The 25,719-nt window shown below is 40.2% G+C and overlaps 2 protein-coding genes across 9 annotated transcripts in view; one reads left to right on the forward strand and one right to left on the reverse strand.

Annotated features, from left to right (window-relative positions):
- Positions 1 to 25,719, forward strand: part of MTFR2 (mitochondrial fission regulator 2) — a 90,784-nt gene that overhangs the window by 38,389 nt on the left and 26,676 nt on the right. The window contains exon 8 of one of the 6 annotated variants that reach the window (XM_057527793.1): positions 14,385 to 14,579. The exons of 3 other annotated variants lie outside the window; for them this stretch is intronic. In XM_057527793.1, the coding sequence (XP_057383776.1) occupies positions 14,385 to 14,579 (195 nt within the window). Of the gene's footprint in view, positions 1 to 3,687; positions 5,501 to 11,863; positions 11,989 to 14,384; positions 14,580 to 25,719 lie in introns of those variants that run through there. 2 more of the 6 variants (XM_057527798.1, XM_057527795.1) reach the window with 2 other exon arrangements.
- The window catches only part of PDE7B (phosphodiesterase 7B), a 345,318-nt gene continuing 334,391 nt past the window's right edge, over positions 14,793 to 25,719 (reverse strand). For all 3 annotated transcript variants that reach the window (XM_057527800.1, XM_007190913.2, XM_057527801.1), the window contains 3 exons: positions 25,190 to 25,286; positions 20,245 to 20,325; positions 14,793 to 15,031 (listed from right to left, as the gene is read on the reverse strand). In XM_057527800.1, the coding sequence (XP_057383783.1) occupies positions 14,793 to 15,031; positions 20,245 to 20,325; positions 25,190 to 25,286 (417 nt within the window). The remainder of the gene's footprint in view (positions 15,032 to 20,244; positions 20,326 to 25,189; positions 25,287 to 25,719) is intronic.

Consider the following 25,719-nt stretch of genomic DNA (forward strand, 5'->3'; position numbering starts at 1 on the left):
CTTAGGTTCCTAGGTGAGGGAAAGGTAAGTTTTCTACTGTTTCTATGCCTAAATTATATCTGGTTATGTTTTGATAAGCTCTTATGATTCCCTAAGTGAACATATTTTATTTGCGCCAAGACTGTGGACGACCTGGCCCTTGAATCCCATTGAATCTGGTTTAGGAAGTTGTTCTTTCTCATTCTCCTTTCCATAAATTGTGCAAGCCTCTGATGGTTATTTTTCCTTTACATGTTTCCTACATGACTGGAAAACGAATACTGCAGTATTGAGATATCAGAGTTCTTAAGATGAAAAAAAAAAGGACTTTAAACATCTTAGGATACGCCTGAAACTAACACAACATTTAAATCGACTATACTTCAATTAAAATAAAATCTGAAATATGACCACCACAAAAAATTTTAGGAAATGGAGGAAAAATCAGAGAAGAGCATGAGGTGAGAACTGGAGAAGAGATGAAGGAATTCTGCTTGGAGCTTTGTGAAGAGTACCTCTGCCACTGGAAGCATGGAGTCCTCATTAAGACAGAGAGGGCTCCATTCTCCTTGGCAGTTGCTGTCTGTGTCTTGTTTGGGACTCTTCCAAACGTTGTGCTTTTGCTCCCATCTCACCAAGACGTTGGAAGTTTGCCTCATTTATTCCTAGTCACTTTCATGGCTCTGTTCTAAGCAGCTTAGTGATTATGCTTTACCAGCATGGGCAAACGATGAGGAAGGGAACATGATCGGGTAGGAGATACTTGAAACAGGATCTGGAGTTACAATTCTGCTCCCAGGTGTTGGTTTACAGGTTGCTCTGCCCACTCCTTGGTTGGCCGCTCCTGGATATTTCCCTTTTTTTTTTTTTTTTTTTTTTGCACTTTCTCCTTTTGATAGCCTTAAGTCTTCTATGACTATTTTGTCTGAGGTTGCATTTAGCTGAACAGTCATTCTTGGAGGACCTATTATCTGCTAGACATTTTGATATATTCTGGGTTTGAAGAGATGAATCAGACAGTTTCAGGGAAGACAGGTATCTGGAAGCATCGACCCCAAAGTTGAGACAGTAATCTTGCAACATCTACCATGGAAGCAAAAACTGAAATATATACTGAAAATATTGCATACAGTAACCCTCCCTCCTTAAGCTCTGAGCAAGGTGAGAAGGTCAGGAGAGCATGTTTTCATGTTTCCTGTTCATATGACCATTTAACAATGAAAAAACTTATTAAGCTGCTGGTATGTGATCCACACTCCCTTGATCCTCGTAACAACCCCATGTGCGGTACTATTATTACCCCATTGATGTAACAGGAACACAGAGGGATTAAGAAACCCTTCAAGGGATAAACAGCTAGTAAGTGGCTGAGCCAGAATTCCAGTTCAGGCAATCTGCCTGTAACCCCTCCTCTATGCTGCCTCTCCACTGATCACCACTAGAAATCACTGGAGTGGTACACAACTGCTCATTAATCATTAATCATGGGGGGGATGGGGGGAAGGGAAGAGTTACATCTCAAATGTTGCATTCTTTGGGTGAGTGAGAAACGGTAGTAACCGTCTAAAGCCGTCCTGTATTTTTCTACCAACCCTTTTTTGGACTAATCCAACGTCCTAGTATAACTTCAATACATTGTATTTCAGTGTAATGATTACCGACTTGGGTCTTGATTTGGAAATTACACTCTAGTTGAAATTGGTGCTTGTTGTTGGTAGTAGAATTACCATATAACCTTTTCATTTCTAGAGAATATTGGATTATAGACCCTGTGATTCTAGGAGGAAGAGGGCCTCTGCTTATAATGTTAGTAGAAGATGGGGTTGCATCTGAAAATCTTGACTGAACTCTCTGGGATTCTAAATAAAAATTCCAGGAAGGCTCGAAGGCTTCTGGGCAGCAAGATCACTTCCAGGGAAAAAGAGATATTTTATTTTCTAGCAAGTTCTCAAATTTCAAGAATGGCCTCTTTCTTAAATTAAATGTTAATAAGAAATCACTGTACACGGGGTTGCTGTCTAAGCAATCTCTTTCTCTTCATGTTCTCCATTGCTTTTTGAGAGCCAACTCTGATTAGACGTAAGAGGGCTTGAGTGGAGCCATTTTTTCCCGGCTATTTTCTGGGGTCCTTTTTTTTTTTAATTAATTTGCTGTTGATTGATTGATTGATTTATGGCTGTGTTGGGTCTTCGTTTCTATGCGAGGGCTTTCTCTAGTTGCAGCAAGCGGGGGCCACTCTTCATCGCGGTGCGCGGGCCTCTCACTATCGCGGCCTCTCTTGTTGCGGAGCACAGGCTCCAGATGCGCAGGCTCAGTAGTTGTGGCTCACGGGCCTAGTTGCTCCGCGGCATGTGGGATCTTCCCAGACCAGGGCTCGAACCCGTGTCCCCTGCATTGGCAGGCAGATTCTCAACCACTGCGCCACCAGGGAAGCCCTCTGGGGCTCTTTTTCTCCCTGAACTGAGTGTGGCCGGGCACAGGACCCTGAACTTAGATTAAAATATGGATGTTGCTTGATTTTATACTTTACAAAGGGATTACATGCATTTCCAACGTAGGTATTTATCAAAAATCATTTACTTATTAGTATCACCTCTTTTAGTCTTTGCTGCTACATGATGTTCTCCATCATTAAAGAGTGGCTCACTTGATTGGTCAGGGGTAAATTTCTTTCCATTTTTCAGACTTATTATACCTTTCCATTTCACCGAGAAAACTGGCAGGTTTGATGACCCTTCCTATTACAGCAAGCTGCCTGGGCTCACAGTTGACCTCTGGGGACACAGTACAAAGGAGACTTGAAAAGTGTTAGCTACATACCCTATCTCTGCCTCCAGACTACACACAGAATCTATAACAGTAGTATTGCTGGGCTTGGAGTCCCCAGAGAAGAAGCAGAGCTGGTTGTATGCCAAGATCTCCAGGTCATTGCTGTTTCTTAAAGAGCCTGCTCCCACCACCCCTTCCTAGCCCAGGTTCTCTGGGTTTGGAGCCCCTAACCACTCTCTGGGTAACTGCATGTAAATTGCTGATGCCCAGAACCTCCCTGGGACCATCACAGTCAATCCAGACCATAAGTCACCTCGTCCAAGAGCTCCGGGTTCCCCTTTCCCCATAGGCTTGGAAGTGGATCTAGGAGGACTCCGTAAATCCCTGAGGGTCTCCTTCCAGCCACAGAGGGAATGTCCGGACCAGTTCTCTGGGCAGTTGAATGTCCGGCTTAACCCACCCTCCCCCACCTGGTTTACCACCTAAGAACAATGCTTCCTCCATTCATTATCTTCTTCCACTGCCTCATACCCCATGTTATTCTGATCTAACCTTCTTTTACCAGAGTCCTCCTTCCTGACCCTTATATTACGTTCTCTGAAGCTCCCAGAAGAGGATAAACACACAATTATGCACTCTATCTCTGCACCTGACATTCCTTTATCCTTTATGCTTCAATAGAAAACTGCCCCACCCCCAAGACTCTGCTTTCAAGATGCCTCTCAAATGTAGGCCATTTGTTGCCAACTGTCCTTCATGTCAGTGTTGGGACATAGGATCAGTTACATCTTGCATCTTACTGCCACTTCTCTACCATTAGTTCTCTACCCTCATTAAGGGATCAAAAATTCTAAAACTCTTCTTCCTGGGGTTCTTGCCATGTAGCAGTACCACCCCCTTGTCTCTGCCATCACTGACATTCCATATTCTCTATTTCAGTTACTGGAGAGGTCCCAGGCTTCTCACCCCAAGTCCTGCCATCATCCTGTGTGTCACGATTTTATTACCAAGTCGCTAACTCATCTGCCACCAGGTCCTTTTTGTTTCTTATCTACATTAACTTTCTCCTCCATGTCCTGAAGCTACCCACTCCTGTGGCCAACGCTCCTGGATCTGTCCTTACATCAAATTGCTTTGCTTCCAAAAGAATAAATGAATAAATAGATTGGAGTATCTGGAACATTAATGATGATGAGAGTGAAGAGGCTGAAATGTGGAATAAGACTCACATTGTCATCTCCAGATGGCAGATGCTAGAGGGATTTTCAAGACTTTTTTTTTTTTTCTAAGACAGATCTGAGTTAGTAAGGGAAGAATATAGGAGAAAGAAACAAAGATGTGCTTTCGATCCTCCTTCCTGTTAAGACTTCTCCAGACTTTCCCCCCAAATATGCAAAAACAACCATATCTCACACCTGAAGCAATCTGTCCCAGTAGCCTCACTCAGGGGAAATGTGGAAGACGTGTAGGTTCTGTGTGTGTGTGTGTGTGTGTGTGTGTGTGTGTATGTGTGTGTGTGTGTGTGTGTGTGTGTGTGTGTGTGTGGTGGGGATGAGGCCATGGGAGGCAAAGCACAGGGTGGATGGGTGAGGAGTGTCGAGGCTGAGCAGCAGCCCCCTTCCCCACAACGTTCATGTCCACCTAGAACCTCAGAATGTGACCTTCCTTGGAAATAAGGTCTTGTAGACGTAATTGGTTAAGATGAGGTCAGACTAGGTTAGGGTGGATCCTGATCCCATGACTGGTTTCCCAAGGAACACCTGGAAACCACCAGAAGCTAGCAGAGGCAAGAAAGGATTCTTTTCTGGAGCCTTTAGAGGGAGCAGCCTCCGACAACACCTTAGTTTCAGGCTTCGGCCTCCAGATCTGTGAGAGAATAAATTTCTGTTGTATTAAGCCACCTGGCTTGTGGTAATTTGCTACAGCAGCCCTAGGACACTGATACAGCAGGGGAGTAGTAATTTTGTTTCTGCTTGGTTATTCCTTAAATGCTTATTTTCCTTCACATGTTAAAGAAAAATCAATACAAGCTCACTCCCTTTGCCATTTCTCCTCCTTGCCTCATGTCTCCATCGACAGCCTCATTTGAGTTAGAAGAATTGAATAACCTCTTGCAGCAAACGGAACATAGCTCCAGCAGTGCTTTTAGTTGATAAAAGCTACTAAGTGGCAATAGTATACAAAATAGTGTGCAAAGCACTCCGAGTACATTAGTTCTAATTCTCACTTCAAAGCTGCAAAATAGGCTCTATTATTATTGTTTCTGAAACGAAATTAAGCCTCAAAGATCACTTTTTACAAGTGATTTGTTTTATATGGACAAAGTTGAATGATATACTTGACATGTGGTCAGGGCCTTTGCCAACCACGTGTAAAAAATTTGTGTCCCTAAAACAGCTCTAAATATGACAAGGAAGAAACAAGGACTATGTCCAGTCATTGCTTGCTCCATGCTTTGTTTTCTGGCCCCAATAAAACTTTATTAACATATTCAAGTCAGGTGTCCTCCCCTTCCCCCTTAATCCCAAGGCAATTTTCCATGACACTCGCACAGACCCAAACTCTCCGCAGACTGAGGCCTGCACACAGCCCTTGCTCTGTGGGCTGTTTGCCCCATTGGAGGCTCTTCTCATCTCATCTTGCTCAGAGGCTGGTACTGGGGCCTCCGGGATTCACTGTGTGATGGTGATGGTTCAGAGACTGAACCATCACCATCAGGGCAATGGCCTTTGCCTGCCTGCCTTTTTTTTTTTTTTTTGAAGTATGGTGATTGATTGATTGATTGATTGATTGATTGATTTTTGGCTGTGTTGGGTCTTCATTTCTGTGCGAGGGCTTTCTCTAGTTGCGGCGAGCGGGGGCCACTCTTCATCGTGGTGCGTGGGTCTCTCATTGTTGTGGCCTCTCTTGTTGCGGAGCACAAGCTCCAGACGCGCAGGCTCAGTAGTTGTGGCTCACGGGCCTAGATGCTCCGTGGCATGTGGGATCTTCCCAGACCAGGGCTCGAACCCGTGTCCCCTGCATTAGCAGGCAGATTCTCAACCACTGCGCCATCAGGGAAGCCCCCTGCCTGCCTCTTATGTAGTTGGTTGGTAGAGTTAAATGTTCCCTCAATCATGCTAAGAACTGGAAACCTGCTGTTAAAGTGAAAGTTGATCAGCGTGAAAAAAAAATCTCAGCCTTCCCATTAGAGTTTAAGATCAAGAAAGCTTAAGTTGCAAAAAGGTATGTTTTGGTAAACTTTTAGTGGGATGATTGATACATTTTTAGTAACTAAAGTCAGTAGAAGCATCTAAGAACTATTTCACATCATGTTATATAACCTGAGAATTGGAAGATCTATCAAAACTTTTTGTTCTTCCCCAAGTCAGTCAGGTTAACACTTGAAAATTCGTCTGTAATTCTAGAATATATTTCTCACTTATGCTAGTATGTGATACTGTTGGTATTTTGTTTTCATTTATGTTATTTTTCTTCAAGTGTGGATGAAAGTCCATTGAAATGTCAACTCTGACTCTCTGGTTAGAAAGGTCCAAACAAAAATATAACAGCGGGAAGTGGAAAGGGATAAATAACCCCAAGAACTGACCCTTCATTTTGATCCCTTAGGCATACTTTGCTGACAACTTAAAAAATGCACATGTAGTTGCTTCCTGGGAAAAAAAAGAGCAGGAGTCAGTTATTTGTTATGTGTGATTGCAAGTGCTTGAAACAAAGATAAAATAGGAGATTCATCTGCTGCTCTCATGTTCCTTTGTAAAGATGAGGGTTGGAATTTATCTCTGTCTTTTCTTGGATTGTGTATTACAACAGGGGACTTTTATTAGCTCTGCAAAGGAAGCAATTTAGTGGTCCTTCTGTAGGTTTTTTTCTATTTGGATAGAAAAAAACTAGAAATCTTTGGGCATCAAGTTTTTTCAGGGGAATTATCTTTGCCCTCACCACTCAGAAGAGTAGGCTCATAAACTGGGAGGAGAAAACCTGTTGTCTTCCTAAATCATGTTCCTAGAAACAAAGCAAGTCTACCGGATAGAAATCAGCAGAATCAAAAAACATCTGCATTCAAATTATTGGGACATTTATTGCTCCAATAGGAACTTGTTGGTTTGGATTTAAATGTTAACATATTGTTCTGATATGATTTTCAATTTATCAGTCAAAAATATGTTTTTCATTTAAGAAACATTTGTTTTGTACTTTCTGTACTACACTGTGGAGAATATATTAAAAAGGATAGTTATTCCTGTTATCAAGGAACTTGTAGATCAGGGGGCGAGGGAGATGTTGGGTTTTGCTAATACTTAATTGAGTGCTTTCTGTGTGCCAGGCACTGTCCCAAGTGCTTTATATGCATGAAATCTTTCAATCTTCAGAAACTCTATGAAATAGGTATTTTTTTATCATCATCATTTTACTGATAAAGAACCTGAGGCACAGAAAGTTTGGAAACTTGCCCAAGGTCAGACACCTAGTAAGTGGTAAATTCAAGCCACAAACTCAAGCAAGTTAACCACAATGTTATATTAAGTCTCAAGCTGGGCAGAAAATACACACACATATCAATAATAAATAACTAATAATCACTGACAAAGCTAAAGCAAATGATAAACGGGAGATCATTGTGGGTTGTGGTCAAGGAATCCTTCGTGATATGAAACCAAAATTAGATCCAAACAATATCATTTATATTGTCTTCTTGGAGCTGTGCATTAGCGTATGGGAGGTTCAGGGAAGCATGCAGGAGAGGAGCCTCGGCGTTTCATCCATTGTTTCTCAAATATCTTTGGCTATGAAGCCATTTTTTTTCAAGGAATACTTACTTAACATCTTTTAGCATATGCATTATCAAGCATAGTTTGGGAGAAGAGAATCTATTTCAGGATCATCTATTTACAGAGACTCCCCTGGATTCTCCACCTCTGCTGTCAGTGGCCAGAATCTAGTATTACAAGAGGAGGGCCACTGGAAATTTCTATGGATAGAATTTATAGGATATAAATTGAATTCATGAAAAACTTGACAGGGTATCAAGTTTTGTTTGTTAACTAAATAACCAGGTTGTATTATCATTACCTCTAGGAAAGGCTTGACAGACTGGTTCTCTCTGGTTGGGCTGAGGAGTACTTACTTTACAGTCAGAAAAGACAGTTCCTTATTTGTCCCTGGTCTTATTAGTGTATCTTTAGTACCCTAGGGACACTGTCTTCCTCTATAATCATTTTTTACAATATTTTGTCCATATTATAAGGATTGTTTTATGGTCAAACTGGTCACCTGTAAATATAATCACGCTCAATGTCTATTAATGGGTCTTGTGTTTTCTTTTGCACAAAAAAGTACAACCTAGAGAAAGTAAAAGTCATATCCCAACTCCCACTTTGTAGATTTTTGTTCTTTAAAGGATGTAAGAATTTATATTTGCTGAGTACCCTCTTTCTGCTAGAAACCATGCTATATGTTTATCTATGTCCTCTAATTTTGACCTCACACTGCCCTGGGAGGTAGGTGTTCCTCTAGATTTATACCTATGGAAATGGAGGCACAGAGAAGTTAAACTGACTGCCTGAGGTTAAACAGCATGTGATAATGAGGGATTTGAATTCTGGTCTGTCTGACTCCAAAGCCTTCACTTTTGAAACTCTACCGTACCACTTCCTTAAAAGGAAAAAATTATTGGAGATTAAATCAGCACTTGCAATACTAGAATTTAAAGTATTTCAGGCAATTGAAATCAAAAATACACGGTTGCTTAGATGACTAAGCAAGGCAGTCATGCATCTGCAAACCATATCAGCTAAAACTTAAAATTTACCTAATAATCTCTCTGGTTTACTTAAAAAAAATCATGGACTGTTTCACAGCTAAAAGCTCATTTAGTCATTATTCAAATGTTTGTCTATTACATTCCCACGGAGGCAGGACGGAGTCTTCTCCCTCCTCCGACACATCATTAGGAAATGCCTCTGCTTTCCGTCCTGCTCTAGGGCAGGCAGTAAGCTTTAGCTGAGAACACATTTGGAGATGTGTGAATGAGTGAACCAAGTGTATCCTGGAAGCACCAGCCCGTGCCTGCTCCTGCAGAGCCTGTGAAAGCCCAGCAAACTTTTTGGGGACTGACGCAGAGGACCAGAGCTATCACCAGCTGGATTTGGGGCTCTGGTGGCATAGACGCAAGGGAGATAAATGACTCTTATTTCGTTCTTCTTAGGAGCTGTTTCCTTCACAGAAATTTCTGACAAGACTGGTAACGAAAGATACACTATCTTCTATTCTAGAATATAGAGGACTAAACAGAAAAGTAGGCTGTAGCTGAGGCAAGAGTTTTCATTGGGTAATCTTTTTACCCAATCTTGCCAATAAATGAGTACATAAACTAATCAATCTGTTTTAAAAAAATATATAAAAATGAGTTTGTCTTCCCAGTGTAAGATCACTAGCATCTCTTTACTACATTATTCTCCATATATTCTCCACATTCTTACCACGTGTGAATGGCTATTTGTAAAGCGTCTTATAATTTAAGAGGAGGGAACTTGCGTCTCTGAAAAACCTACCACGTACCAGACAGAGTGCTAGGTGCTTTTTGTTTGCAATCTCTTTTAATTGCCGTAACAAAACCAGAAACAACACCCAAACCATAACAAAACCATTATTGTCTAGAAATAATTTGGTAGAGGTTCAGTAACTTGCCTGAAGTCACAGAATATGTTAGTGACAGAACCAAGATTGGGACCACTTTTGTCTCTACATCTTATCTGCACTATATTACGTTGTTCTCCAGGAGGTAAGCCCTCACAGATGTCCTCATGAAATCTCTAAGAAGAGTTCACTGGTAATGCCAATCTCTGACACAAGTCTGAACGCTCTGGAGGGATTGGGTCTTTTTATATCCCAAGTATCTAGCGCAACCTCTGGCACACAGTAGATCCTCAATCAATATTTGTTGATTTACATTATTCCAATTTCCAACGCGGAAAAGGCATTTGTGGCTTGCTGACCTCGCAAGGTTACTGACTTTGGTTGTGATAGTCCTAATTTTTCCAATCCTGTTTTCATTGGGGTAAGGTTACACAGTTATGGAATCACTCTGACTGCCCAGATGGCATTTGCTTTTACTTATCCCTGTATAGTTCATGTGTGTGTTACAATCCTAGGTCAATGCCTTTTACACAATAGATTCTTTTTTCCCTTGAATTTCCTACTTTATGGCAGTGACCAATATTGCAATCATGACGAAGTTTAAATCAAGCAATGTTGCAGTAAGCTGAAACGAATATAGACCCTTGACTTGAAAGACCATGGTCTCATAAGATTCTACAGGAGTTAACAATTGTCAAACGTAAATTTCTTTTTAGTGAATTCTGTTTTCCAAATTTTTGACTGTGTGACATAGCAAAACAGCTTGTACAAATACACTTACTGGCTTACGTTTCTACGTGTAAATAAAAAGATCTTTTGTGAGAGACTGAAAGCAACAAATATTGTTTGTTGAAATTTACAGTTTTACACAAATGAACATACATTACCAAAGAGAAGAACGAATGCCAGTGTTTTTCTGTATTATGGAATTCACACACACACACACACACATACACACAAAACAGATTAAAGGACACTACAAAATATTTTGCTTATTGCCACCACGTAGACTTTCACACTTAAGATATTTTCTTCTGTCATTTTTAATATTAATATTTAAGATTGTATAATAAAAATTTGCCAATTGAACTATTCTTTAAAAATATACTTTAAATATAAATACGAGTAAATAGCTCTATTTTGCTTCTTGGGTATGAAACAGCATATACTATATTTATTGCAATAAAAGATTTTTCTTTAAAAAAAATTCATTGATTTAAATTCAATTGCTTACATAGGCTTGGCCTATTTGACGATGTGTCTGCTCGGTTCCTGGGTACATTTGAAAGTCATGTCTGACCTTTACTTGGGAAACCACTGGGGTCCCACTTTTGATTTTGATTGGATGATATGGAGTGTGGACAAATGAAAAAAGTGACTTTGCATTCAGACATGGGGAAGCATTAGGGAATCAGTGAGATTCTGAATACAAATCTTAACAAAATGAATATGAGGACACTATGTAAAGATACAAGACTGTTTCTGGGAACCATGGGTGGTGGTTTTTTTTCTCCTCTATTTCCAGATAGATTTAAACACTCAGTTGTCCTGACTGAACTGTTCTATTGTTCTTGCTGGCTTCCAATCCTGAAATGCAAGACCGTAGTTTTCACAAGTAAGTCCACTATGTTTCCCCAACCTAAAACATTGTACCTCATTCTCATTCATCTATGAATTTGACAAATGTGGGTCAGAAGAATATCAGGACTCAGGGGAAATGCAGAGCTGAATGGTGGCCCTTTTCCCCTATCTTGGTACTAACTGGCAAATGATGGCTTCATGGACATGGCTGTTTCTGCAGCCCCTGGTGGAATGAGTCCCGTGGACCACGGCTGCATCTGTGCTCTTGACCTTGACCTTGAATCTGATTGGTTGGCTGGTAACATGTTACCTGGTGAGAATCAGAATATTTTCATATTGCAATATTTTTAAGAAATTATCTTTATTTTTAATTGTTTATCTAGACATGCCAATGGATATTGCGGCCACATTTTGAGCAAAAACTCACAAGGTGTGTTTTTTTTTTTTTTTCCAAACCTCACGTGTGTACACCAAACAACACAATTGTAAGGGTTTGCTTAAAAGAACAAAGCATAAGAAATACAGTGAGCTACAAGCTCATAACCAATGTTCAAATCAGTGAGCAGATCTGATTCAACATCAGAAAAGGTTACAAAACAAGTCTGTGGCTTGTAGGAAGCACTACCTGGTGACAGCTTTGCAGGACACGCTCCACGTCCCATTGCGGGAAGCCTTAGGCAGGTAGAAACAGAGCAGGATTTTCACTCAGCCTAGCAGGGAGTTATGGGGAGGTCAGCGTTCCAGGAACAAGGTTCTGACTGTTCACAGGTGCTGTAAAAAGAAAAAGGCTTTGCCTATCAGGCCTGGCAGTGATATCTATTCTCTCTCTCTTAATTTGATTTTAACTTTAGCTTTCACTTACTAAAAATAGCTTTTTGATTCCTTTCTTCTCAAGCACTGAAGGAATTAAACTCGGGAAGTCAGCTCGTGATGGTCCAGGGACTAAGAGAAAAAGAATGTGAAGATAAAGTCCACGGATGATCCAACAGCTGTGTCTTAACAAGTAATTGGACACTGACACCTTCTATTGAAATATTGCTAGAGAGCCACCAGTAGGCAGGAAAAAAAAAAGAGTTTTCATATTCTTTTTCTTTTTTTTTTTTTTGTCGAAAAATGAGAAACTCAAGAAATCTCCAGATGGTTGCAAGAAGGAGACAAATGTATCTAGTTTATGCATCATATCTCATTTTACTTCAAATTTTTATTGTACTAGTAGCTGCTTCATAGGCTTAACTGTTAGATATTTGGTAGTTTTCTCTGTGAACTCTTCTTCAAGACCTAATACACTTTTGTCCTGTAAATTTGGAACTACTAAAACCGCATCCAGTCTTATTTATTTAAATTATTATATAAATATAGTTTAAACAAAGTCCATTTCCTAAACTCAAAGTAGAGGCTCCATTAGCTAAAATAGCATCTTCTTTCTTATCTCTACTGTATCTTCCCCAGTAATTGCTTTCCTTGATTTGATCTCATGTACATTAAAAACAGAGACTACTCAAAAGCCCAAACCAAACCAAAATAAGAGAGGTTTGGAAGCAGAAATACATTCAATACTTTCTCTTTTGGGGCTTCACCAAGCTGAGAGCTTCAGAGTATTAAAGCAATAAAAAATCATGTGTCAGTTCATAGTTATTACAGGAAAAAACCCAAAGTTAGTGTTAAGTTTTCACAACTTCCTCTCTTACCCATATCAATAATTTCAACTTATCATCCACCCATTTCATGAAGTTTTCACACTTTCTTTAGTACCATCTGACAATCTCTTCTGCTTTAGTGAAAGTACAACCAACTTTCCAAATTTCCTCTAAACCTTTATTCTGCAAGCCTCGGTCTTTCTGCAGGAACTTAATACAATCCAGTCAAGTTTCTAACATTTCACTTGTACGTTAGGAGGAAAGAAAAAAAAGAGTTGCACTTAGGAAATGAGAGTTAGTTAGCTGACGTTCTATCAGCTTGCGAAACACCTTGATAGTGGCAGAAACAATCATAGTATCATTCTCCCACTACCACATTGTTTAAGGTAAAAAGAAAGGGGGCATTGCCAATTTTCATCTAACATTAGTTATGCTAGAACTTCTAAAGAAAAGGTTCAATGCACAGAGTTTAGCTGACTAGAGAAGAATGCTGTAACAAATTGATTTTCCGGCCAAGTATATGCAGAAAAAATGGCAACAAAAACCTGCCCAGGAAGGTAAGTTCTATCAGACAACTGAAATATTTTCTTTCCTTAAATTATGTTAACGTCTGCTAAACAGTTGCGTAGTTGTTCACATGAAATGAAGGAAAAAGGAAAATCCAGTTACTATCGACACCAAAGAAATGCACGCCAACCATAAACCAAAGAAATGCACGCCAACCATAAACCAAAGATGCTTTGGTACTGTAGCCAGAACAGACGACAGTGTGCTAGGGGAGCAGGGAAGTCCCTGATGGATAGATGACAGGGTCACGGAAGGTTTGTGAGACCTGCTATGTGTCCCGCGAGGCTGACACACTGCCATGTCCATGACAAGAGTCGTATAAACACAAGCTTATCAGCTGGCTTGTTAAAACAGAGTGCAACATTGCTGTGTTGAAAGTGACTTCAGGCTTGCTGAAGGGTCTTGTTCATCTGAGGAAACAATGCTTGGTGCCACAGATCAAACACTATGGTCTCAAGTAGAACGCGTGTGAAGTTTCCAAAATATTTCCTCAAAGACTTTATTCAGTTTTGCTTTGTGACCTTAGCTGGAAAGCATAAAGATGGACATGGGAAGGCAGTTCAGAAGGACATCACTGGGGATTTAAGTTGGGCAGCTTTCAGAAGATGAAAGATGTTTAAAGTTAAGGCCTTTATCTGCAAACAATAGTATATTAATAAACTCTATACCATATTTACAAATGCATTCTCTTGTATTAAAACTAACAGTATTCTGTTCACAGTGCCATCGTTTATACAGGTAGCAGTCCCATAATACTCATGTATTTTGGCATGGGAATCAGTAGCGCTTGATATTTACAGAGAATGTACAGGTGTGGATATAAACATGTCACTGAATCTGAGTTATCGATAAAAGACAGATTGGCAAATGGTGCAAAGGAATGAACTGTACAGCACCTTCCCCTTGGATCGGATAGGAAACGTGGTTTCTTAATTGAGAAGATGCCAAATCTCTGACCCAAAGTGGCATAAAGTCCGTAAGAAAACAGTGAACCCTCTGTTCGAGTTTGGGTACATTGAGTAATGTTTGCCCGTAGTTTTAGATCCATTGTCTAGTGCATAAAATAGAAAAGTTAAAAAGATTTATTATTATTTTTATAATAATAATTATTATTAAAATAGAAGGTACTTTCTCTCACGCTCTCATTTGTGCTCTTGCACTTGAAACCAATATCCTTGGAGTTCCAAATATGCTGGTGTTTTTGTCATGCAGATCAGCAGTCCAACGGCCAATGCTAAAAATGCTCTGGACTTAGGAAGTGCCGCCTGTCTCAGTGTGACCCAGGACCCGAGGGGCCCACGGCAGGAGCACCTCTTTCTTACTCCCCAGTCTTCACCTCGAGGGCCAAGCCGGCCCCTGGAATCAGCTCCCTCATGGCGGAATGGAGTTGCTTATTTCGGCAGCTAATGCTGAGGTGACGGATGGCTTCTGTACACTTGGAAAAAGGAGGGAGGCAGGTGAGTGGGAGGAGGGTGGCGTTCCAAAGAGCCCCAGGACGACACCCAGAGAGGGGCTGGGTTTACCGGCAAGAGCCCCTCAGAGCATCTGCCCTCCCAGAGGCCTCTGCGCGAGGAGGCTGGCATTCTCAGTGTGCAGAGCAGGGGGCAGGCCTGGCTGGCACTACGGGGCGTTGCCTTCGGTCACGGTCTGCTCCTCAGCCTGGGCCGTCCCTGGGCCGGCGTGGTCTGGGCCGCCGCTGCCACCGCCACTGCTGCTGCTTCTGTGCTGGTTGGGCAACAGCCTCTTCCACTGGGCTTTGTTGTGCGCCAGGTGGCTTAGCATGCTCTCAGACAGGGCGCTGTGTCCTGTGAAACGGGCCCATTCACGGAAGAGGGGCTCCACGATGTAGGTCATGAAACCTGGAACAGGCAAGGCCAAGCTCATCACCAGCAGGGCAGTAAGACCTACTTCTTCCTCCCTAACAAACATGACTGGGCCCACGATGGACTGGGCCCGTGGGTAAGAAGGCCACCAAGATGTGGTCCCTGCCCTCAGTGTCGAAGCATAGGATATGTCACCTTGGGCTTGGCATCTAACCTCTCAGTGCCTCAGTTTCTGCAGTTGTAGAAAGGTGTTAAGAAGGGTACCAAACCCATAGGGTTGTTATGACAATGAAATGACTTAACACATGTGAAGATGCTTAGAAAGCTCCTGGCACATAATAAACACTCAGTAAATATTGGCTATTATTATTTGAAGAAGGGGGAAGACATATAAAGAAAAAAGTAAAAAAAAGTTTGTGCTAGAACTAAAGAGGGTGGGTGGGGGAGGGGAGGAGAGAGCAAATGATACCAGGAAGGGGCACCTCGTTGATTTAGACCATCTGAAGAATTCATACATCTACCCCGTAGGATATTTTTTCAGGATTATCGTTTCACAGTTTTGTCTTACTTTCAATTATGTTAAACAACTAGGTGTAGGTAATAAAAGTTCATTCGTCTTCAATACAGATTTTTACCTGCATAAAAGTTCTGCTTGAATGACTAGATAAGATGGATTGATATGAGACTTCTTTGTTTGCATGTCTGTTCTCTTAATTATTTTAGACTTTTTGCTTTCTAACCATGTTTCACTGTTAATGTGCTTTCCATATTAAACATGATTTATTAAAGCAAAGATAACTTCCAGTCTAGGCTGGACTAACTGGACTCATCACAAATTTGGATATATTTAGGTTTTATTGTATTTCCCTGAAATGTAGGTATGGGGAGAAAAGGCAAGTGTTTTTCAGCTAACGAAATCTTCCAACAACTAACCCTGTATGTTTACAGGCATGTGAATTATAAGGCTTGATTCGATTATCCTTTTATTGGATGAACAGCAGATACTTGGCCTTTGAGGATGTTATAGAGATGAAAAAAGTGCAGCAAAGCAAAATGTTATTGTACATGCCTGCACCATCTCATCAGATGTGAAATATGATTTAAATAGTATAAGATTATTTTAGATTACCTGAACCTGAGGAGGAAGGTTAAGCCAGTGACTTACTGTCTACATCTTGATAAGGTTATACAGGGAGTCAGCAAGCAAGGATTTCATTTTGGAATGTTCTTGCTTGCTATTCTGGAATTTTCTTCACCTCCTTCACAATCTCCATATCTAATTTTGATATCTTTCATCTCAAGACAGATTAGATATTAGGTATCTAAAAAGATAGTGTGCAATATTATACTATTCTAAAGTTTAAGTTGTGAATATTTATGAGGTTTACCTTAAGGATAAAAAAAGTTACAAATCCCGCATTTAAAAATCCAGTACTTAAAAATCAACTCATTTTCTTCCTGAAATTACTCTGGAATTACACCTCTGTATTTCTACTCGTCAGATATAAAGACCTCTTATAGGAGATAGAAGAGTGATTTTAAAGTCTGAAGAAACTCCATGAGGCAGTTTTTCACATGAAGAAAGGCTTCTGCACGATCAGATTTGGGAGCCTGCCCCATAGGTTCCTTGTGTATTTGTGCAAACCTCCCGCTTCTATTCAAGCGATGTAGAGCCTGACTTTGCTGGGATATTGTCTTCCTGGAGTGGTGGGAGTGGGGCAGGGGAGAAATGATGGCTTCGGAGTACACAGGGATTGAAGGAAAGCCTCTTTCTCCTCATCTTTCTATAGGCTGCACCAATTAGAGATTCATTTGATTTAATGCCTTCTTTTTAAAATGTAGAGTTTGATGGGGAGAGGGGAGGAATATGGGTGGGGGGGTGGATATTAAATCCCTGTCTCACTTGGGTAAATATGAATTACTTAAACAGAAAATCAGGTCTAAGCCTGAGATGGCACTCAGGAAATCCTCACTGTGGATTGGGAAAGGAAAAAGAGAGGGGACATTTTCAGTCCCAGGGGAATCAGAACAGAGGAACTAGCTGCATTATTTAGCATCCACTGGAAAAATCTTTGTCTGGGAGCCTGGAGCCCACAGTTCCCATTAGATTCTGTTGATCTATTTGGGTTTTTCCAGTTTAGCCTGATCTACCTCTGCACACCACACCTCCCAGCCTTGAATCTACAGAGCTGGGAGATGTGGAACAGAGACCGAAAGATTTATCTACTAAGGGTTGTTTTATTATCAATCACCTCTTTCTCTTTATTGGTGTGCTGGTGTAGCATCCATGGGATTTTCCTTTTCACTCAATCCCCATCCCATTTTAAAAACAGGTATCTATGGTAACCACATTTTCCTGAGCTGAAAATCAGGACATATGATCTGACAAAATAAGTATGTTCTCATGACAACAAGAGAATAGAATCTCTGAAATCAAGTCTGTCTTGAAAATCTAGGTTGTGTGCTTAATAGTGTGAATGCTTTTCTCTAGGGGCTCAAAATGTCTTTAACAGGTGCCTGGCAAATTTCTTTCTGGCCAGAATTTAACAAGCTGGGTCCCAGGATTAGGATTTTGGTTGGGGGTCTATTCCTTTTGAATCACATCTGCAGAATTTCCAACTTGTTAGGGCATTGGATCCAAAGAGGCTGAGGCTGCATTTCTGTTGATGTTGATGCCCTTCCCCCTCCCCTGCAGTTCTGTAGCTTCATCTGCTCTGGTTTCTTGCAGGGTTTTATTTTTTATAACAACACCCCTCTCCCTTTTTAAGGTGGAGGAATCGGTTTAATCGTAAAAAGAACGTAACAATATTGAGGGCAATTCGGAAAAAAAAAAGATCACCAATAATCTCAGAGTTCCAACACATCAATTTTAACGTTTGTATATTCCCTTCAAATTTTTTAAACTAGATAGATTTTGTTCCTATTTCCTTAGGTTGACTTTGTGACTCTTTTGTGGGACTGTGGATTCAATTTGACACTCAGTAATTGGAAGCATATCATTCTAACTGGCTCTGGTTTTCTCAATTTTCAACTGATGTTTTCAGGTGCCCCTTTCGCTCCCAATCTCCAGGCATTAAGCCTTGAGCTTGCAGAGGTTTAAGCTGAATGTGTTAAGCTGTCTGAGGTCTGTGGGAACTGGTGAAAAACATGAACTGGTACATGTCAGGGCCATAGTTTATAAGTAAAAGAGTTAAAGTTCTGAGTTTTTTTTTTTTTTTTTTAAGTTTATTATCTCTGCTCTAACAAATCTTGAAATTAACATGCAGCCTTTAACTGCTGTATTTCACTTATGTGGCAACATGTTTTTATTTTTAACATTTTATTTATTTATTTTTTATACAGCAGGTTCTTATTAGTTATCTATTTCATTTATTTATTTTTTTATATTACCCAAAGCAATCTACAGATTCAATGGAATCCCTGTCAAACTATCAATGGCATTTTTCACAGAACTAGAACAAAAAATTTTACAATTGTATGGAAACACAAAAGACCCCGAATAGCCAAAGCAATCTTGAGAAAGAAAAACAGAGCTGGAGGAATCAGGCTCCCGGACTTCAGACTATACTACAAAGATACAGTAATCAAGACAGTATGGTACTGGCACAAAAACAGAAATATAGATCAATGGAACAGGATATAAAGCCCAGAGATAAACCCACACACATATGGTCACCTTATCTTTGATAAAGGAGGCAAGAATATACAATGGAGAAAAGACAGCCTCTTCAATAAGTGGTGCTGGGAAAACTGGATAGCTACATGTAAAAGAATGAAATTAGAACACTCCCCAACACTGTATACAAAAATAAACTCAAAATGGATTAAAGACCTAAATGTAAGGCTAGACACTATAAAACTTTTAGAGGAAAACATAGGAAGAACACTCCATGACATAAATCACAGCAAGATCCTTTTTGACCCACCTCCTAGAGAAATGGATATAAAAACAAAAATAAACAAATGGGACCTAATGAAACTTAAAAGCTTTTGCACAGCAAAAGAAACTACAAACAAGATGAAAAGACAACCCTCAGAATGGGAGAAAATATTTGTAAATGAAGCAACTGACAAAGGATTAATCTCCAAAATATACAAGCAGCTCATGCAGCTCAATATCAAAAAAACAAACAACCCAATCCAAAAATGGGCAGAAGACCTAAATAGATATTTCTCCAAAGAAGATATACAGATTGCCAACAAACACATGAAAGGATGCTCAACATCACTAATCATTAGAGAAATGCAAATCAAAACTACAATGAGATGTCATCTCACACTGGTCAGAATGGCCATCATCAAAAAATCTACAAACAATAAATGCTGGAGAGGCTGTGGAGAAAAGGGAACCCTCTTGCACTGTTGGTGGGAATGTAAATTGATACAGCCACTATGGAGAACAGTATGGAGGTTCCTTAAAATACTAAAAATAGAACTACCATATGACCCAGCAATCCCACTACTGGCCATATACCCTGAGAAAACCGTAATTCAAAAAGAGTCATGTACCACAATGTTCATTGCAGCTCTATTTACAATAGCCAGGACATGGAAGCAACCTAAGTGTCCATCAACTGAGTTTGGTTTTAATTGGAGGGAACTGCAAGGAAAAGAAAGACTTGCTTTAAAAGTAGATGGAATTGGTAGAGTGTTTCAAGGAGTGATAGAAACAAACAATTATTTTAGACGCATTAATATCACCGTTTAACAGTTTATTGCAATTGACACTTGAGAGTGTGGTCCTAAGAGAATGAGACTTAAAATCCATTTTGAAGTGAAGACTAGAGAAGCATGGGATCCCATGTCACATGGCCGGTGGGGCCTGGGCCCTGGGACCAAGCCCCTAGTATTGAGCATTGAGGATGAAGGGTAATGACCAAATTGGAAGGATCCTGAGCTGCAGACTTCCCACCCTTCATGTCCTAAAGAGAGTGTGAGCTAATCCGATCTTCAGCAGCCAATAGGTGATTCTTGTTACTTTACTCTACTCATTTGGTTTTGATTCAATTCTGAACTACAAAGTTAATACAGGTTAGTTATTAAGGGTCTATAACAAAGCCTTTACCCTATTTTTCATCTCAGTTGGTAATTAGTCATGACTAGAGTGTTCATTTGGACTCAGCCATTCAAAGGGCCATTGATTAAACCTCTAGTTTGGATCTTGAGAAAGCTGTGTGTAGATCTTCTTAGTGACTCTTAGCAGAGGTGCTGAAACTATTCATTTAAAATTAAAATTGAATTCGACTCACCAATTTGTATACTAGGGATTGAATCTTTCTGTTGATTGCAAAGAGGACTGATTTCCAGTTCAAATTTCTGTTCAAGGTCACCTAAGAAGAAAAAAGAAGAAACACATTGGTAATCGAGAACCTATAAGAATGAGTGTTGATAGTTTTAATGATCTAGTTGGAAGAAGTTATCTGGGAATTACTGTTCCCTGCCTTTATCACTAGGAACCCTTTAGCAACAACTGGCTCTGCTCTGCTCTGGTAGCTTCTGCGAAAATTTAAAATATCAGAGTATCGACGATCATTTACAATAGGCTCATTGTAAATAGGTATGCTCTGGGATTAGGATAAACTTTTGAACAAAAATCTATAAAAACGAAAACGAATGGCCAATTTCCTAATATGAGATGGAAGTTCTGGTTTTAAGTTGCAGATTAAGAAAACAGGTTTTATGCTTTTCCCCTCCTTTCACTCTGCCTGACCCTCATCTGGTTTCACCTGAACAACCGGGAATAATTAGTAGGCAGGAAATCGGGAAGAGGAAGTAGAAATATCTCATTTGAAGAGCATCTCTGTCGCTACAAAATTAATCCAAAATAAGGGTCTGGTATCTTTCATTCTGACTCCTTAGAGTTTTACTTAGTGTAAATGAAGGTTAAAGAAAGTATAAAGCTCAGGATGATCTTTCTTTTTAATGTCTGCATCAGCTAGATCAAAAGAGAAATACATCATGCAAAGCTTTATCAAAGTATTTTATCAATTCTTCCTGAAGGTGAAAAATTGTGCATAATTATTTCATTGGGAAAAACAATCTGGTTAATCAGTACAGAAGCTGGGTCTCAGAAACATTAGCTGAGTTCACAGTTGTGAGTGCACTCCTCTCAACTAGAGGAGAGAAACACATAACATTTATATCATGCTTACTGTGTGTCAGGCACGTTCTAAGCATTTCACCTATTTAATTAATTTAATCCTCATAACAGCCTCACTATAACCCCCATTTTACAGATGCAGAAATTGAGATGAAGCATAGGGAAGTATGTTGACCTAAGGTCCTTCTGCCAGTGAAGAGGGGAACCTGGATTCCAACCCAGAAAGTCTGGCTTCAGAGGGTCTGCACTTAACCATTGAGCTAGGATCTTTTGAGATGCCACTTTTCTGTCATTTTCTCTAAGACTGTAGCCATGGCTCCCATGGTCTCTCGGGCCCTCGTGATTCTCAAAACTGATGCGAGGAACTCCCTTTGGCTTAACTGAGGAGTTCAGGGAAGCCAGATGATAACAGCCTTCTGAGGGCAGGGCATGGCACCATTTAATATTAAAATGAATTCTCCTAAAGTTGGATTTACTCCTCACCTCCATAGTTCTGTGAATAGTGATTTTTCAGTTAAGTCTGACACTTTGGAGGAGTTGTCTTTGATTTTTCCTTCCCTCTACCCTCTGTATTGAGGAAGCAAATCCTGTTTATTCCTCTGTTGAAACATCTATTTTCCCTACTTTCACTCTGCCTGACTCTAGTCTGGTTTCTTTCTTTCTTTTTTTTTTTAATTGAAGAATAGTTGATTTACAATATTATATTCGTTTTAGGTGTACAACATAGTGGTTCAATATTTTTATAGATTATACTTCATTTAAAGTTATTATAAAATATTGGCTATATTCCCTGTGCTGTACATTACATCCTTGTACCTTTTTAAAAAAATTTAATATTTATCTTTATTTTGTTGGTTTTTTTTGGCCGCACGGCATGTGGGATCTTAGTTCCCTGACCAGGGATCAAACCTGCGCCCCCTGCAGTGGAAGCACGGAGTCTTAACCACTGGACCACTAGGGAAGTGCCACATCCTTGTACCTTATTTATTTTATACCTAGAAGTTTGTACCTCTTAATACCCTATCTCTATCTTGTCCCTCCCCCTTCCCTCTCCCCACTGGTAGCCTCTAGTTTGTTCTCTGTATCTGTGAGTCTGTTTCTGTTTTGTTATATTCATTCATTTGTTTTATTTTTTAGATTCTACAGATAAATGAAAACATACAGTATTTGTCTCTCTTTGTCTGATTTGTTTCACTAAGAATAACACCCTCCAGGTCTATCCATGTTGTTGCAAATGGCAAAATTTCATTCTTTTTTATGGCTGAGTAGTATTCCATTGTATACATACACCACATTTTCTTTGTCTGGTTTCTTAATAACTCATTCCGATTTTTTGCTTCGTAGCTAGTTTCTTTAGTATTTCTTCTGCTTCAATTATACATGTTGCCCTAACTGTACTTTCTAAGATGACTCCCATTGCCATGTTCTCTACTTTTAGCCTGGTGCACAGGGGCCTCAACAGATCCTCATATTCTTACCTTCTATGGGACCAAGCTGGTCTATGAGGCAGGGGGATGGTCCGCAGTGCTTCTGTCCATTTCTAACTCCTCTCTATCTAGACCACTGGGACTGTCTGCAATGATGGAAATGTTCTCTGCACTGCCCACTATAGTAGCCCCTTGAAATCAGATCAAGAAAACTGAGGAACTAAATTTTCCATTTTATTTAATCTAATTAATTTAAATTTAACTAGCTACATGTGCCTCGCGTTTATCCTATTGGAAAGTGCAGTCACTACACATCCTTGAATACCCAGCTCAGATTCTGCCATCCTCAGCACTAGGTCTTCTCCTGTGACCTCTACCATAAGAGGTCTTCCAATTGGATCATTTAGTCATTCACTTATTTCAACATATATTTACAAAGCACTGCATATTTCAGACACTTTGTTAATCAATGTAGAGAATACAAAGAGGAAAATTGGAGTTTCTCTCCTCCAGGAACTTTACTGGTTAGTATTTTGAGCTTATGAAACATTAACTATAATTCTTTGCCTCCTTCATGACACCCCCAGTGGGTCTTTGCACATAGGAAAATCACAGCTTTGCTGAGGATTAGACAAGGCTGGAAGCAGATGTTCAATGAAAACTTCTGGGAATCTTGGTTCATTGAGAAATACCAATCTGCAGTTACAATAGGACAGAAATTCTACATTTTTAAGGCACTGAGGGGAAGAGGGTGAATGATGTTTGAATCCTAATGTCTGTTCTGAGAATTTAACACTGTCTTCCTAATTCATGGGATCTCATCTTCCTTTCCCCTTCTGTCCCTGACCTTGATTTTAGGGTTTTTCCTTTGCTCAACATCACAAATCATTAAAGATACTTTGGCTGGGGCTGTTAGCAGTCTATGGAAGCCCAAATCCTAAACTTAAAGCCAGAAGAAGATTAATCAGAATGATACAAATGGTGCTTTATAGAATTTCTAAAAAAATAATTCAGTATGGAGGACAAGAAGTTTGGATAACCAGAGAGTCTGGTCTCCTCTTAAATAAGCTGAACTTCTGCTAGACCATAAGGCTATTAAATAAAAAGGACCCGACATGCCCTCTGTATTCTCCTTTCTCTGCTAGGAAACATGCTAGAGCAAAGTGTTTGAAAGCTCACCTTTAGTGATCAGAGTTACAAATATTCTAGGTTGTTCTATCTTATAATGCTGCGCATGCATATTATTATGAGGACAAGTTTTTGCCAAGACATCTTACAGATTACCTTTATTGGTAGATCCCATTGACTTCACTTAGTTAACAACTTCAACTCACCAGCTCTGTGGGCCTTACCATCTGCCCAAGGGACATGGTCCCGGCCCCAAGTTGCTCATAATCCAAATAGGGTCCAAGATAAGCAAATGAAAGGGTTAAACTCCAATCAATGCCAACAAGAATGCATGACTGAGTCAAAACCAAGAGGGACAGAATAGAATCATTGCTTGATCAAGGATGAAGATCCTAGCCCTTTTCTTGCTATGCTATTTCAATATTTTCTGTATCTTATAGTAAAGAAAGTATTTATCTTATCTAACCCGAAACCTCCTTGCTCTAAGTTCATCATATTGCCTTTTGTTTTTCTCTCAGTGGAGATTTTATATCATGGGCAACTAGAACTGTCCTTTTGTTTTCTAACCAGTCACACTCATTTGAAGTGAAAGTACATAGAGAGGGAGCTCCATGAGTGCTTTTACTCAAAGGAAAGAGATGGGGAGCAGAGCCTTCTGGTCCCACATGAACCCTATCCGTTCTGCTTTGTCTTCTGTCTTTGGGACCATCTCAGTGTCACACATCTTTCTACGGAGGCTTCTCCAAAAGGCTCACTGTTGCTACTTGACCTCCCCACAGAACTGGTATGTGGGACACTTCACGCTTTATTTGTTCTCAGCCTCTCAGACCTGATCCTGTCACTAACATCAGGGCACTGTTGTGCCTGAAAAAACATCCTGAGCACTGAAACCGGGCCTGAAGAAACAAGCTGTGTTTAAAGGCCAAGATCCCACCCAACATCAAGATCCTGCTGTTAATTCATTGCTTTACTTCTGAATGAGGTTAATCTCTTAAAATTTATACCCTAACTTGGGGCCACTTGTCTTTTCACTGTATATATTTGAGAGGATGAACACTGGCCAGCTGTGCTCTACTTCATTATTCACTTTATTTAAGAAAGTGAGGGAAAGGAATACAAAAAAAGTCTAAGTCCTTCTGTCAGAGTGGAAAACATTGATCCCAAATGGCATTTAGCCTTTAGGCTATGCTCAGCTCATAAAAATGAAGGTCAGAGTAAAAATCAAACAGTCCTGCACATTCTTATATCCACAGAGAAAAACCGTTAACAAATTATATATACATATCCCCCTTTTGCTCATTTTTACTGTACCTCATTATTACCTGTTTCCATGGTAAATCAGTGTTATTTATTAATATTTTCAAATTATTTCCAGAAAAGGGCTGGATGGTTCGCAAGAGGGTTAAAGAGAAAGGCTGGGATAATAAGAGTTGATGAAAGAACAAATGTCATGATAGATGATCCATTTCCTGTTTTATTAGGATAAATGCCTGAAAGGAGAAGGGGCAATGAAAAATCAGCTGTCGGATCACTACTAACCTTGCCTGTAGAATTCTTCACAGACCCTTTCACTCCATTGCTTGCTCATTTCCCAGATTCTACAAGGATTGCAAATGTCAGCACACTTCAAGGCAATCTGAGAAATGACAGGGCAGGGAGAGATGGTCAGAGGATGATCTTTGAGCAGCAAATGCACCCCAAGCCCAAGGGGCCATCAGACCTGCTGGTCGGCCTCATGGTACCAGGCCTGTATTTATAGAGGCTTCCCTGACGTGCCTCTTCAGGAAACAGCACTTATTCATCACCGCACAAAACCTTCATTCAGAACTCCCACTTTATAGCAGTGAGAAGGAGAGAAGAGCCATCGTCCAAGGACACAGAGCTGCCTGGAGGAGACGTGGGGCAGGCAGGCCAAGGAAAGCCGTGGCCTGGCTCCTTCTGCTGTCCCACTCCTTGTGGTGTGGGCAGGGAGGCCGCAGGGGCCCCAGCCAACCTCAAGGGAGATCACTGGGACCTCACTCTCACAGTGGCCACACTGACTGACTCCATACATTAAATTATTTGTGTTT

The sequence above is a fragment of the Balaenoptera acutorostrata genome, chromosome 14 (assembly GCF_949987535.1).
Source record: "Balaenoptera acutorostrata chromosome 14, mBalAcu1.1, whole genome shotgun sequence".
Lineage (NCBI taxonomy): Eukaryota > Metazoa > Chordata > Mammalia > Artiodactyla > Balaenopteridae > Balaenoptera > Balaenoptera acutorostrata.